The sequence below is a fragment of the Neomonachus schauinslandi genome, chromosome 5, assembly GCF_002201575.2.
Source record: "Neomonachus schauinslandi chromosome 5, ASM220157v2, whole genome shotgun sequence".
In the NCBI taxonomy this organism is placed as follows: domain Eukaryota; kingdom Metazoa; phylum Chordata; class Mammalia; order Carnivora; family Phocidae; genus Neomonachus; species Neomonachus schauinslandi.
In genome coordinates, this window is record NC_058407.1 from 94,545,259 (window position 1) to 94,560,910 (window position 15,652).

Below are 15,652 nucleotides of genomic sequence, written 5' to 3' on the forward strand. Positions count from 1 at the left end.
CTTCACTTGAGAAAGCAGACTGATGGAACCAAATAAGCACAGTTCACATAAAATCTTCAGTAAACGACTCTTAGAGTGACCAATATATACATAATGTACATTAACAAATAGCATTTTTAAGACTTTTACTCTTTCCACCAGGTCACTTACAAACAGAATAACCTCTGTTTTGATAACTGGTGGCTTGAAGAATTTCATACACAAGCACAGCACACTGTAAAGCGTATTTTCTCCCTGAGCAAGAGTTACGTTTCCCTTGAACTTGTTACTGGTACCAAGGCCTGTGGACAAATCCAGGATATCCGGGCACATTACATCCTGAATGGACAGATTCTGAAGGACGAAAAAGAATTAACTTTCTATTATTTGGTAAGAATGGAAACCACTATAGCTCCTCCTAATTGTGTAAGCCCCAAAAAGATTGAGTTCCTAAGTAATGCCCTTTGTAAGATATCAGTGAAAACCCTTTTTTCTTGAAGAAAAGTTGTTTCCTAATAAAGTTATTAATGCTTTAATTTCTTATTATGCTCTGATCTCTACTGAAACGTTTAGTTTTTATGAGTTCCAATGGAAAATCATTGAATGAGAGGAAAAAGCCTAAGAAAAATGCCTTGCTAGTCAAAAAGAATGCTTTCCTTAAAACTCAATAGAAAAATAAGCAAACTATAAGAAATCAAGAACTTAATCAACAGGAAATAAAAATTATAAACATTGGGGCACCGGGGTGGCTCAGTTGGTGATTAAGCATCTGAGTCTTGATTGATCTCAGGTCATGTCTTGATCTCAGGGTTGTGAGTTCAAGCCCCATGTTGGGATCATTTTGCACATGGATCCTACTTTAAAAAAAAAAATCATAAACAATCTTCTGGAAAATATTCAATTTCGACTTTAATTGGAGAAGTGAAAAAAAAAACAATAAAGCCAGTAGCATTTTACACCTATAAAGCTTCTAAATAGTTTACAAAGTTCATGACTAGTACAATTGCAGCAGAAAAGGACATTGACAGGCATACTATAAATTGGTATGATACTTTTGAGACCAATAAACCTATTTGTGTCCCAAGACTAAAAATATGATCCAAAATTGGTAGTTACTCAAGTAAGTCATTTTAAGAAGAAAAATTTATGTGTAGGAAATTCTATATAGGAACATTAACTATAAATAATATTTTTTAAAATTCTTTGAAAAAGTAAAAAAAAATTGATAAGTTAGAATCTTAGTTTTATTGCTTCCTAATTATGTGACCCTGGGCTATTGATATAATTTCATTTGTAAAGACAAATATCAATCATCTTCCCTGACTACTAGGGATGGTATTTATACCTATTTCATGGGAATATTGTGCACATTAAATCAAATCTGAAAACCAAATTATTTAGTTCAATGCCTGGTATATAGAGAGTATCAATACATTTAGTTTTTTAACAATAGAGAATACCGACATATATTTTATATCTGCCTTTACTGTATATTGCTTTGTGTATGTTTAAAATATTTATTGAAAGAACATGTAAGCTTGAAGCATTAATAGTCAAGATAAATAGCAAACATTAAGTAAAATATTAAAACACTGCAAAACTTCTATATCTGTTATTTAAGGTATGTCACTATATGTATAGGAAAACACTGAAAGAGAACTTGAGTATTCGAAACTTTTGGACTGGAGTAGTGAGATAATTTACTTATATATTTTAAATACGTTTACGTAAGTATTTTACATAATACGTTACGTATTTTAGGATGTGCCCTTTAAAATGATAATGGATATATTTCCCTCTTCAGATCAAAGCAAGAGGAAGCATCTCCCGATCGGGAAGCCATGTGTTGTCCATTGAACAAGGAGACAGTAAGTACTTCCAGGAGTTCCTGGGTTTTTTCTCTCAAATACTCAAATCCTGAACATTGTAGCAAGAAGAAGTTATTTTCACATCTTACATTTTACATGTACTTTTTATAGAGATGATGATCACCAACCTTCTTCCATCAACCAAAGATGAGGAAGCTAATATAAAAAGATGCCATAGTAGGTTCATTTTAGCCCATTTAGTATTTTTTCTTCATTTTATAGCATTTCTATATTTTAAATTTTATTCCTAAGGTAAAATATATTCATTTTATAATTAAATGTTTTAAAACACATAAAATAATTTGAAAGCGCAGAAAATCACCAAAGAAAAATCTGACTGTGTAGGTCTTTGTATTCGTTTCCTATTGCCGCTATAATAGATTGCCACCCACTTTCTGGCTTAAAACCATGCAAATTTATCAGCTTAGTTCTGTAGGTCAGGCTCTCCCTGGGCTAATATCAGGGTGTCAGCAGGACCGCATGCCTTCTGGAGCTCTAGGGAATTAATTATCTGTTTCCTTGCTTACGGACCTCCTGCATGCCTCAGTTTCTGTCTTCAACGCCAGAAGTACATCATCTTCAAACCTCTTTGTTGCATTTCTGCCCCCACTTTAAAGATCACTGTGATTATATTGGGCTCACTTGGATAACCCAGAATAATCTTCCCATCTCAAGGTCCTTGACTTAATCGCGTTTGCAAAGTCCCTTTTGCTGTATAACATATCATATACACAAGTGTTTGAGATTATGCTATCTTTGTGGGGACATTAGTCTACATATCACAAACTGCCCTCTGGCCCCAAAGATTCACATCCATCCCATATGCAAAATGCATTCACCCCGTTCCAACAACCCTAAAAGCCTTGGTCCTTTATAGCATTAACTCAAGTCCAAAATCTCATGTAAGTTTCATCAGCTCAAAAGGCCCAAATATCATCATCTCAATTATCTAAATTAGATACTGGTGGGGCCTTGGGTGTAATCCTTTCTAGGATGACAAAGAGTGATTAGTCCCAAGAAATTTTGAAAGCGACTAGACAAACATTAGGTTTCAAGATACTGCTTTATCTGCATCTTACAAGTATTTGCAAGTGACATTTTCATTTATGTTCAGTTCAAAACATTTTTAAATTTCCCTTTGAATGTCTACTTTGGACTATGGGGGTTCGTAAAATAAATGTTATTTAGTTTCTAAATATTGAGATATTTTTCTTATTGATTTCTAATTTAATGCCATTGCGATCATATCTTTTAAATTTACTGAGACATGGGGCACCTGGGTGGCCCAGTCAATTAAGTGTCTGACTCCTAATTTCAGCTCAGGTCATGATCTCAGGGTCATGAGATCAAGCTCCAACTTAGCTCCGCACTCAGTGCAAAGTCTGCTTGAGATTCTCTCCCCCACCACAATTCCCCTGCTCATGCATGCTCTAAATTAAATAAATAAATAAATAAATAAATAAATAAATAAATAAATAAAATCTTTTAAAAATTAAAAAAATAAATTTATTGAGACACAATTTTATGGCCTGAAATATGATCTACCTTGGTAAATGTTAGCATTTCTTTTTTTTTTTTTTTTTTTTTAAACATATATTTTTTTTTTTTTTTTTTTTTTTTAAAGATTTTTATTTATTTATTTGAGACAGAGAGAATGAGAGAGACAGAGAGCACATGAGAGTGGGGAGGGTCAGAGGGAGAAGCAGGCTCCCCGCGGAGCAGGGAGCCGGATGCGGGACTCGATCCCGGGACTCCAGGATCATGACCTGAGCCGAAGGCAGTCACTTAACCAACTGAGCCACCCAGGCGCCCAATGTTAGCATTTCTATTCTTTTGCTCTTAAGTGGAGTGTTTTCTAAATGTCATTTAAGCCAGGTTGGTTCACAGCATTTCTATATCTTAGATCATACTTTCCTTCTGGATTTTCTTGAATCATCAACATCTCTTGATGAAAGAATAATTGACTTTTCAAAAAAAGGGTCTGTTACAAAAAGATGAATACATTTGGTCTATTTATTTGTTACACGTCCCCAGTCTAAATCTCATAAGTAGCTTCCCTTTTTTCTATTCATTTGAATAATTATAGGCTAACATTTTACTAAGACAAAATAAAAATAAAATAAAAATTTTTTATTGACAGAGCATATTTAGAGAGATCAAAAAGCTCATTTACCCAAAACAGGTTAGAATATCCAGGAAAAAAAATGAAGAATTACATGTTACAAAGATTAAAATGTGTTTGTCTTTTATCTTTGAAACCTCATTTTTTTCTACTAGTCCTTGGCAAACAGTGGGTACACAATAAATATTCTTAAACTAATTCATAAATGAAAGATAGGATATCTCTTTGTTTACAATTTGTGATAGCTAAACTTTGAGGTTTATATATTTGAACTATCCTTGAGGAGAACTAAATTTGGAGATAATATATCTTCCTGTTTTCATATATCTCTATAAAAAGACTTTTAGATAAAAACATTAATAAAATATGGTCCATGCCCTCAAGATGCCCTCGAGGTGTTATGCTTTTTATGTGCTTCTTATATGGTTTTAGTATTATCATTTCAAATTTTTTATGGAAGTATAATTAACACAATGTTATATTAGTTTCAGGTGTACAATATATTGATTCAGCAATTCTATACATTACTCAGTGCTCACCATGATAAGTTTAGTCACCATCTATCTCCATACAACATTATTACTATATTATTGACTGTATTCTCTATGCTGTACGACTCAGCCATAAAAAAAAGAATGGAATCTTGCTATTTGCGACAACATAGATGGACTTAGAGGGTATTATGCTAAATGACATAAGTCAGAAGTTTCAAATTTATTTTGACCCTGCGGTTTCTGTGTATTTTCACCACAAGCTGTCCTCAAATTTTCTATAGATATAGGACGGCTACAATTTTTAAAGGATTTTATGCTATAAGGAACTTAGAACATTTATGAGAAAATTAAGTGGGTATATCCTATAAGCACTATGTATGCACACAGAAAGAAACCACTAAGATAAAGACAGGGAATTCTCTGATAAAAATCAGAGACACACCTTGTTTTGTATGTGATTATTTGTCCTTGTATCTCTGCGGTATTGAAAATGGCCTGAAGTAGAGACTGTGTTGCATTCTTTGAATTGTCCTCAGGCATATGACAGGCATTGTGTTGTTTTGGATCATAAATAGAGATAATTAAAGATGTCTAGAAGTTCATAAATAGAGATAATTAAAGATGTCTAGAAGTTCTTCTCTCTTGACTTTTTTCTTTTTCTTTTTTTTAAGATTTTATTTATTTGAGGGAGAGAGAATGAGAGAGAGAGAGAGCACATGAGAGGGGGGAGGGTCAGAGGAAGAAGCAGACTCCCTACTGAGCAGGGAGCCCGATGCGGGACTCGATCCCGGGACGCCAGGATCATGACCTGAGCCGAAGGCAGTCGCTTAACCAACTGAGCCACCCAGGCACCCTCTCTTGACTTTTTTCTTAAGAAATCTTTTTTTTTAATTTTAAAACCAAAATGTGCATTAAATGTTTTTCTCTACTCAAGCAAAGGAAATGAACAAGTAATCCTACATCTTTAAGAAAAACTGTCATTGGTTCAGCATGTAGGTGTACGTGCACAATGGTAGAAATGCAAGTCTTCTCTTATTTCGTGTGCTCCAAATGTGAGTAAGTTTGGAGAGCCTCTTCTTTCTAAAGTTGAGAACTCTTCCCTCTTCCTAATCAATTATCTTGGACTTTTTTTATTCTCCAGTGAAAGGGGTATTTTCCTTCTCCTTTCGAGTGGACTCAGACATCGTTCCTGCTGCCCAGTTGCTGGTTTATGCTATTTTACCCAGTGGAGAAATTGTCGCCGATACTGAGAAACTCGAGATTGAAAACTGTTTTGCCAATAAGGTGGGTCTTTTGTGTAAGCAGTTCTTTTATTCATCTCCCCTTTGGAGGTATGAAAAAGAAGGAAATTATGTCCATTTTAAAAACTGCTGCATAGGGCTCCTAAAACATCCTCCAAAGGACCTCCAAAGGCTGACAGAGATGCCATACCCTGCCTGAGAGGGCTAGTGAAGAAGTCCAAAGCAGGTGGCCATAAACACAATGTTTTAAAAATTTCTTGTTTTATCTTAAAATTCATGTGGAATCCAAAATCTGCTCTATTATAAAGCTTAAATAGTTTTAATTTTGCAGTGTTTTGTTCCCTAAATTTTCAATTAAAAATGATGCTTCACAAGGATGTGTCAGTTTTACCCCATTGTACCCCCTGACACACATCCATGTACTGTTGCAGAAACCAGTAACTCACTGTGAGTTACATTCTGATAATACAGAACAGAGTATATGTATGTGCCCCATGTTAAGAAACATAGCCTGGGCCCTCTATGGTAATGACCATAGCAGAAAAATCTAACATACTTGCAAATTTCCAAAGAATACATAGTTGTAATAAGAAGCCTACTGAAATATAAATAAGCTTTATCCCAAGAGAATTTTGTGCTGTAATTTTAACATTGACAATCAGATGACATTCACCAACTTCACATATCTTTTTAAAAATATACCTAGAAAGACTCTTTAACATGAGTTTTTGGGAGATTAAAACTCCATTTATAGCAAATGAACATTTCTGCAATGAAAACTATATTAGATTATCCTTTTTTAAATATATAATGATCCACATAAATAATGATCCGAGAAAAATACACAATGGATGCTGATTTAATTTTTAATTCCATCTTCCTAAAGAATGCTAGGAAGGTTTCCAAGAGCATAGTTTCTGTTCCATTTGAATGTTCTGTGTGTTACTTGTGAACCTGGGAGAGATTCCTGTCTCCAACTTCCATGCCCTTCCTGCTAATCATGGTAGTTAGGTGTTTGTTAAACCTTGGAATGGCCATGTTATGCTAATCGCTTTCAGCACAGTTTGCTCATTCCAGTAGTGGTTTTTCTCTGGTACAAAGCATGTGACAACTCCTGGGTAACACCAGAAAACTCCACAAAGAATCAAAAGCCCGTGGACACGATTCTCAACCTCTTCATGTTAAATATCTTGTAACTTGGGTGCCTGGGTGGCTCAGATGGTTAAGCGTCTGCCTTTGGCTCAGGTCATGATCTCAGGGTCCTGGGATCGAGTCCCGCATCGGGCTCCCTGCTCCTTGGGAGCCTGCTTCTCGCTCTGCCTCTCTCTCTCTCTCATGAATAAATAAATAAAATTTAAAAATATATATATATCTTGTAACTTACTCATCAGAAGTAGAGATAAGGGGCGCCTGGGTGGCTCAGACATTGAGCATCTGCCTTTGGCTCAGGTCATGATCCCAGGGTCCTGGGATCGAGCCCTACACCGGGCTCCCTGCTCCGCGGGAAGCCTGCTTCTCCCTCTCCCACTCCCCTGCTTGTGTTCCCTCTCTCGCTGTCAAATAAATAAAATCTTAAAAAAAAAAAAAAAAAAAAGATTAAAAATACATAAATAAATAAAATCCCATTTAAAAAAGCCTGGGTAGCTCAGTTAGTTAAGCCTCTGCCTCCAGCTAAGGTCATGATCCCAGGGTCCTGGGATCGAACCCCGCATCGGGCTCCCTGCTCAGCGGGAAGCCTGCTTCTCCCTCTCCCACCTCCCCCTGCTTGTGTTCCCTTTCTCACTGTGTCTCTTTCTGTCAAATAAATAAATAAAATCTTTTAAAAAAAAGAAGAAGAAGAAGTAGAGATAAGCTGGGGCGCCTGGGTGGCTCAGTCTGTTAATCGTCTGACTCTTGGTTTCAACTTGGGTCATGATCTCAGGGTTGTGGGTGCATTCTCTCTCTCTCTCACTCTCTCTCTCAAAAAAAAAAAGTAAAGATAAGCTATGAAAAAATAAAAGTATTTAGAAGAAAGCTGACTGTTTTTATTTAACACTAAAAGTTAGAAAAGAGAGTTATTAAAATTACAAATTGAGGACCCTAGAAGGTAAACAACCTGACAGGTTGATGAACAGAGTGAAGAGCAGGCTGAGAATGTGAGGGAAGATCCAGGTCAGTTGGAGATGTGTGTTCCCTCAAATCAATAATATACTTTAAGTATTTTCTTCAATTTTCATAGGGATAGAGAAAAGGCATTTTCTATTCAAAATTCATATCCCTCTTTCTTACCTTAAAAATAACAGATTTAGGATACATGTTAAATACAATGTAAGAATTTAAATTGCCTGTCATTCTTGACTGGATATGATTATTTATTAAGGATAACATTGATTGATATGGTTAAGTGAAGACTCTCAAAGTATGTCTTAAAATTCTCTTTTGTTTTCATATCAATAAAACATTTTACATTTTCTAACATAGCCACTTCTTGATTAATAGTATTTTCAGTTGATTATAATCCTAAATAATTCATGTGTTCATTTGAAATAGGCAGTCACAAACATATTTTAAGAAACTTAAATTTTCTAAAAATAAAAACAAACATGCTTAAAATAGAATTCTCCATAAGCAGTGTTTTCATAATATATTGAACTCTAGAGATGAATATTACTTCATTTTTTTAAAGATTTATTTATGTATTTTGAGAGAGAGAGGGAGGGAGCACGAGTGAAGGGAGGGACAGAGGGAGAGAATCTTCAAGCAGACTCCCTGCTGAGCGCAGGGCTCAGTCTCATGACCCATGAGATCATGACCTGAGCTGAAACCAAGAATCAGACGCATAACTGACTGAGCCACTCAGGTGACCCTAGAGATGAATATTATTTCATTTGAGGATAAATCAATTAATATTTTTCATAGAGGTTTCATGATACATGAATCCAACTGTTACATTAATTCACAGATCACATAGCAGGGTTATCATAGTCAATTTCAGCAATCCAAGCCAAATATTATTTAACTAAACATACTGACATTTCATTCCAATCCAAATCAACGTGCAGTTCAAGAACCTAAAAAGTTACCTGATGCTACTACAGTATCTAAATTCTAAATGAATTTATTTTATATTTTGAATATAAAATAAAACTCAGATTCCACTCAGGAAATGTTTACATAAACATAGGGAACTGATAGTTTCACTTATCAGTGAGTTTCTTCTGGCCAAAGCAGAATCAAATCTCTGAAAAAATTAAGCACAATTTTCCATTATTTTGTAGTTCTTATTCTTTATTCACAGTTCTTTGAATTTTCTCAACCAGTTAACTCTCAGAATGTATATTAGCTGTTCATTTTTTTAATGACCCAATAAATCCCCGATCCCCATCAACAGTACCACAACCCTTTTGAATGTCAGATGAATGTCAGATGACTGCCACCTGGAGGAGACTTCAGGCAGCTGGTCACATGATTTTTCATGGCACCAGGCAAACTACACACATTCACCACAAAAACACTACACAGAGATAGGTCAACTATAGCAAGGTATGTATCTTTGTTAGCATATGTGTTCTTATTCCCATTCAGGATTCTGTTTCAATGTGACCAAAACCAATTTACATTTCACCGGTTATAGAAGGCGCAGGAAACCTGAGTTAACTGGGAACACATTTCCAAGTTATTCCGGAGATAGTTAACCAGTAGTCCCGAGGTGTATGCACCTCTTAAGCCTGGTCTAAAACGGATGAAGAGAAGCCAAGTGTAGAAAGAACTAGTCCTAGCCTGGGGTAGAAGAGAGTGTTGAGGGAGCAAAACTTAGTAAATTGAATGCCATAATCATATCCTCTTTACAGGTAAATTTGAGTTTCTCCGAAGCCCGGAGCCTGCCGGCCTCACACAACAACCTAGAGGTCATGGCCACTCCTCACTCCCTCTGTGCCCTCCGTGCCGTAGACCAGAGCGTTCTGCTGATGAAGCCTGAAGCTGAGCTCTCCCCTCAGTCGGTGAGTCCCCTTTCAGCCTCGCATGTCAGAAAATGCACAAATGAGAAGACCAGCTTGAGAAACTGGAGGTTGTAACTAAGAGGACACGTTCTTCCGAGTGTCAGGCATAGCGTAGTAAGTTATGTATGAGATGGAATTAGGTTCAGTTCCACAAAAGACATTGCACAAAGGGCTTCACAGGTCTCACCTCGCTTCATTCTCTGTTATAATACATTCTCAGTGAGGGAGCAACATGGCTGCCCCGCCGCGTTCCCTGCCTAGCCCGGTACCTCCTGCATAAAAGATGCTCAACACATTGTCAATGAATGAATACATGAAGAATAATTCTTTAAGGTGGGTATTATTACCTTAATTTTAAGAATGAAGAAAACTCAGCTAGGATAGATCAAGCCACTACAGAAAGAGCAGGCCAAAAATCTATCTTAAGGGGGAATTGGAATCAAATTTCTCATTTGATGTCACCTTTAATGCACCACGTTTCAAGATAGTTTGTGAAATGCCCGATTTTTAAGCTTTCCTTAAAATCAAGGCACTTACTCACTGCTTTGAAGTATGGACAAAAGAGAGTTTCCATTCAAACTTGTCTTTTAGAGATGCCTCTTGTAACAAAGCACTTTCCAATAAGCCCTGTAGTTTACTTTCATCGTCCCTTTATCTAACAAATGTTCACTGCATCTTGACTAGAGGCTGGAGCCTGCTCTGGGAACAGGAGTTCTATTGGTGAACAATCAGACGTGGTTTTTTGACCATCTTAGGCTTACAGTCTTATTTGGTATTAAAATAAACAAACAGGGGTGCCTGGGTGGCTCAGTCGTTAAGCGTCTGCCTTTGGCTCAGGTCATGATCCCAGGGTCCTGGGATCTCCAAGCCCCGCACCGCGCTCCCTGCTCGGCGGGGAGCCTGCTTCTCTCTCTCCCACTCCCCCTGCTTGTGTTCCCTCTCTCGCTGTCTCTCTCTCTGTCAAATAAATAAATAAAATCTTTAAAAAAATAAATAAATAATAAACAAACAAGCAACAGAAACAAATAAACATGTAATAGTTCCAAATTCTGCTAAGTATAATGGAAGGAACAAAAAAAAAATGTTGACATAAAGAAAAAATGAGTTGGACATTTTTTGAAATAGTGATTAGGAGTGTCCTCTTAGAGGGTCAGGAAACAAAGGGCTAGGGGCAGGCATGAAAAAGAATGAGAGCAGCGTGCCTGTAGGTCTTGAGGTCACACTAAGACTGGAGTGCTCTAAAAGGAAAAGGTAATGGCCTAATATGTAGTGGGGGTGGGGGGCGAAGGATAGTAGAGACTGTAAGTAAAATGGAAAGTAAGGAAGATTGTGATGAGCTTTGTTAGCCTGGAGCAGAATTTGGAGTTGACAGTAAATGCTATGGTAAATCTCAAGAGTTTTTGTATTTATTTTTTTTTAAGATTTTATTTATTTATTTGAGAGAGAGAGAGAGCACGAGTGGGGGCAGGGCGGGGAAAGGGAGAAGCAGGCTCCCCACTGAGCAGGAAGACCAGTTCACAGCTCAATCCCAGGACCCCAAGATCATGACCTGATCACAGGGCAGACACTTAACCACTGAGCCAACCAGGCGTCCCAAATCTGAAGAGTTTTAAGCAGCAGAGTGACAATTCAGTTTCTCTGTTAAGAAGATGTTGTTTGCTGCTGAGGGGATGAGAGCAAGGATGAAAGAACAGAAACAGTTAGTAGGTTATTGTAGTAGCATAGATAAGAGATGAATGCAGCCAGATTAGGAGGTCCGCACGGAGGCCAGTGTTTGCTTAATGGCCTGGGTACTATGTGACTGGGCAGGTGGCCCGACACTAGGCTCTCGGCAAAAAGTGAACTACAGTTGGTTTATTTCTCGGTTGCCTGTGCACCTAGTTTTTTCTCAAGCTAAAGTTGGTCCTAAAACAGTAGACTAAAACAAACAAACACTTCGTAAGAGTTAAAAACAACTTAATCATTTTATAAAGTGGGAAAAGAAATGAATCAAAAATTTACAGTGATTATTTCTGAGTGATGGGATTATGAGTGGCTTTTGTTCTCTCATCACACTTCTCTGTACTGTTCACATTTTCTGCTTCCTTTCTTTTTAAAGATTTATTTATTTATTTGAGAGAGGGAGAGTGCACATGCAAGTAGGGGAGGGGAACAGAGGGAGAGGGAGAATCTCAAGCAGACTCCCCGAACGTGGAGCCCGATGTGGGGCTTGATCTCATGACCCTGAGATGATCATGACCTGAGCCACCCAGAAGCCCCTCGACTTCCTTTTAAAAGAATGCATTTGGGCTAGGACACGGGAAACTTCAGTTTAATTCTTACTCAACCAAAATGGGCTCTGAGACTTTGGTCAATTAATTTGATTTCTCTATGTATTCATTTCTCTTGTACAACAGCAGGATTAGGATCCATAACTTTCATTATCTCTGCATGATTGTCTGTGTTCCTTTTTATAGTGTTGGCATGGGAGTATTAAATAAACACCACAATCTTTTAAATCTCAAATTGAACATTATCCCACAAAACAAAATTAAAAAACAAAACAAGAGTTGTCCCTTTGTTCTCTCAATATTGTAGGTCTATAATTTGCTACCAGTAAAGAGTGTCCTTAGCGTTGGATATGGAGGTCCCCTGAACAAAGATGATGAGCAATGTATCGATGCAGAGGACATAATTCACAATGGAATCGTTTACACACCAAAACGGATCCTGGATGATGATGATGTTTACAGTATTTTTGAGGTAATTCATCGTCCTGAAAATATAACCAAAACCGAGTTTTAAGTCTTTGTTAAAATGGAGAACAAGTGGATTTCTAAGCTCTAGAATCTGATCTTGTGCCCCCTAAAACAAAGCTAAGATTAACAGAGAAATACTGAACCCTCAGAGGAATGGAGAACTTTGTATACATACAGATATTCAATCACCAATTTATCTGGCTCTTTAAAGAACAAAGGGTGTACTTTTAGAGCCCACAACCTTAACCAAGTTGATCCCAAAGCCGTTTACTACTGTCATATCCTCCTCTCAGCCTCTGTCAGAGATTCTAGTATGTGAGAATAACCAAACATTTTCCATAGTACCTCTGCTGTCCTTGGAAAGTGAATACCTTATTAGCAGCCTTATAGCAAGCAGCCTTTTGCACAATAAATACATATTGAATGAATAAATGACTGAATACACAAAGTATAATACTTTCATCATCTTCAGTACAGCAAAATTTCCGGAAAACTTGGAAGTAGCCTTTCAGAAGAAAAGATTTACAAAACTTGGGTAGTCACGCTAGCATTATGGGTCTATTAGATAAAATGTTTATCTTTGAGATTAACTGTAATGAGGCAGTGTTATGCAAGGAGAGTTTATCCGGTTTGTGAGATTAAATCTTATCACCACCGGAAGGACTAACCACTCTCTTTATACTTTGAGGAAAACATGTCATTCTTCTGCAGCGTGGCAGACAGCAATTTAAATCTCCCTCGTCTGGAGCCTCCAGAATCATCAATTAGTTGGTGGTAGGGATAGGAAGAGGACTTTTTAGGTTTACTAGCTAATTGTTTAATCTTTAAACATGTATTTCTGATGTCTTTCTCCCTATTCCATGTCATGTCACTACGGACAGTGTCCTGCCACTCAGGGCAGTACCCGATGTCCTACAATTTCCCAGTACTCTGAGATAAGACAGCAAGTAGTATTTACCTGTGACTAGTATTGAAGAAAAAGACAGTTGGGACCAGGTGGGCTGTAGGAATCAGGCATGTCTGTTTTGGATGCAGAGATTCAAGATACGTAAAACAAGGAAGAGAGGAGGTAAGAATAAATTATGAAAGAGCTGAGCTGAGCATAGAGATTCAGGGAAAGGTATATATTTTCCAATAAAACATGAACAAAGCCAATTTTCCTAAGACCGTGAAGAAAAATCTCCAATATGCAACCCTATAATTTCAAATGAAAAGAAACAAATTACTCTGTACAGTAAAGCCATGAGATACACACACACACACACACACACACACGCATGCACACACGCATGTTATATTTGTTTGGGGGGAGAAAAGAAAGGGAAGATAAACATTCTAGTGTAAAATATTTAGTTTCTTGGATGCAAAATATAAAGGGGCATCAGCTTATAGCACACAAAATTCAGAAATAGGAATCAGAAGACATGAGTTCTGATCCCAACTTCTCTTCACTAACTGGATGAACTGGACTTTCTGTGAATCTGTTTTCCTATTTATGAAATAGCTCTGTTCCCTATTGTGTGGAATTTTTTCACAAGGGTCCTATGAGCTCTGTCCATAATAATATGAAAGTGTGATAATGTAGGGAAGGAAAAATTTTTCCTCTACCCTCCTTCAGGGTCTTCTGGCTGAACTAAGAATTAATTTACATGAGACAGATTAACTGGAGAAAAAAATAGTTTCATTACGTGTTCACAAAGGCCCAACAATGAAACTGAGACCTAAAGAAATGAACAAGCTCCTGATTCTTACACTTTTTAGACAAAGACACAATGAATTTAGGAGAGATTGACAGGATAAGGAAAACAGATGTTTGGGAGCTTTAGGATTCTAAGTGGAATTTGGGTTGAGGTCGTAGATTAGAAAACAAAAATAAATAACAGGGCTTGTTTCTACAGCTTTCTTGGCTTTAGAGTTTCTATCTCTGGTGATAAGGATTTTTTTTTTTCGTTCTTAGTACAGGGAGGGTATCTCTTATGTGGGAGATGTGTTTCCTGCTGTGAGGGGACAGAGGAGGCACTGAGTGTCCTTGCACCAGCTGTCTCCCGAATAACTTCAACTCAAAATAATCAATATGCCATGTGGGACATTTGGGGGCAGCCTGCCCTTGGCCCCTGCAGTCCAAATGTAAGGCAATATTCCACTCTCAAGATTGGATTGCCAGTACGCTTTCATAGTTCTTTTTCGTCCAGTCTGCAGGATTAAATATTTTTACCAACTCAAAAATCCACAAGCCGCATTGTCAGCTGCTTCTGACGCGTCCAGGAATGCCTATGCCCTATGCAGGAAGTAACGGTGAGATTTATTTGCCTGCTAGGATAATAGGGAAAAAATGATGCTTTTCTGCATATAAATGTTGTGACTCTGGAGCAACTTCTCGGTAAGTTTTCTCCAAATAACATCTCCACCGCCCCCCAAAAATGGGATTTTTAAAGCAATTGTTGTTTCTTTCTTTTCTCTCTCTCTCTCTCTCTCTGAGATCAAAATTGACTGTCATTCTGTCCTAGCCTTCAATGATCTTGCTATTTCAAATCCTCCTTATCCAGGTGGTTTCAACAGCTACATTGGTCAGGATAAGACAGACTATACCACAGTAACAAACAAACCCCCACATCTCAGTGACTAAGTGTATGACAGCTTTATTTTTTGCTCACACAAAACTGCTTTTGAGTCCAGTAGCTGTCCGGAGCGGCTCGTTACCAGTGAGTCGGGGATACCCGTTCTGCTTTCACCTTGTGACTCCATCTCCAGTGTGACATTGAAGGTCATTACCATGGGAAAGGATTTGGTTCGCACATGACCTTTTTTGGTCAGCTGTGGAAAAGGCATATATCACATCTGCCCTTACTGCAAGGGAGGCTGAGAAATATGAAGGATCATATGGATATTTATCATCTGTGTCATATTCTTTTATAAAAATCAAAGTGATTTTGATATATTGGACAAAATAGAATAATCCAACTTTTAGCAGATATACTACTAGTCTCCTAGTGTGTTTCAAGTACACCTGGAAATGAGGGAAAGTTGAAAAGATTCTGAGTACTTTTTTCAATTTCTGTCAGACCTAGAGAAATTTCTCACTGCATGTTTGAATATCTTCTAATCCTACTTCCTAAAAAGAAATGTGCTGGTATAAAGTGTTTCTTAAAAATAAACACATACTTTAATACAGTAGAAATACTTTAATACAGTAGAAATTATTTACCTAAGAAGACAAAGAATAAAGTTCT

The 15,652-nt window shown here is 37.3% G+C and overlaps 1 protein-coding gene across 1 annotated transcript in view; it reads left to right on the forward strand.

Moving 5' to 3' along the window:
* The window catches only part of LOC110580770 (pregnancy zone protein-like), a 45,046-nt gene that overhangs the window by 14,930 nt on the left and 14,464 nt on the right, over window positions 1–15,652 (forward strand). Inside the window, exons 12-18 of the mRNA XM_021690432.1 lie at window positions 142–369; window positions 1,784–1,847; window positions 5,605–5,747; window positions 9,535–9,684; window positions 12,262–12,426; window positions 14,615–14,717; window positions 14,930–15,015. Of these exons, the coding sequence (XP_021546107.1) occupies window positions 142–369; window positions 1,784–1,847; window positions 5,605–5,747; window positions 9,535–9,684; window positions 12,262–12,426; window positions 14,615–14,717; window positions 14,930–15,015 (939 nt within the window). The remainder of the gene's footprint in view (window positions 1–141; window positions 370–1,783; window positions 1,848–5,604; window positions 5,748–9,534; window positions 9,685–12,261; window positions 12,427–14,614; window positions 14,718–14,929; window positions 15,016–15,652) is intronic.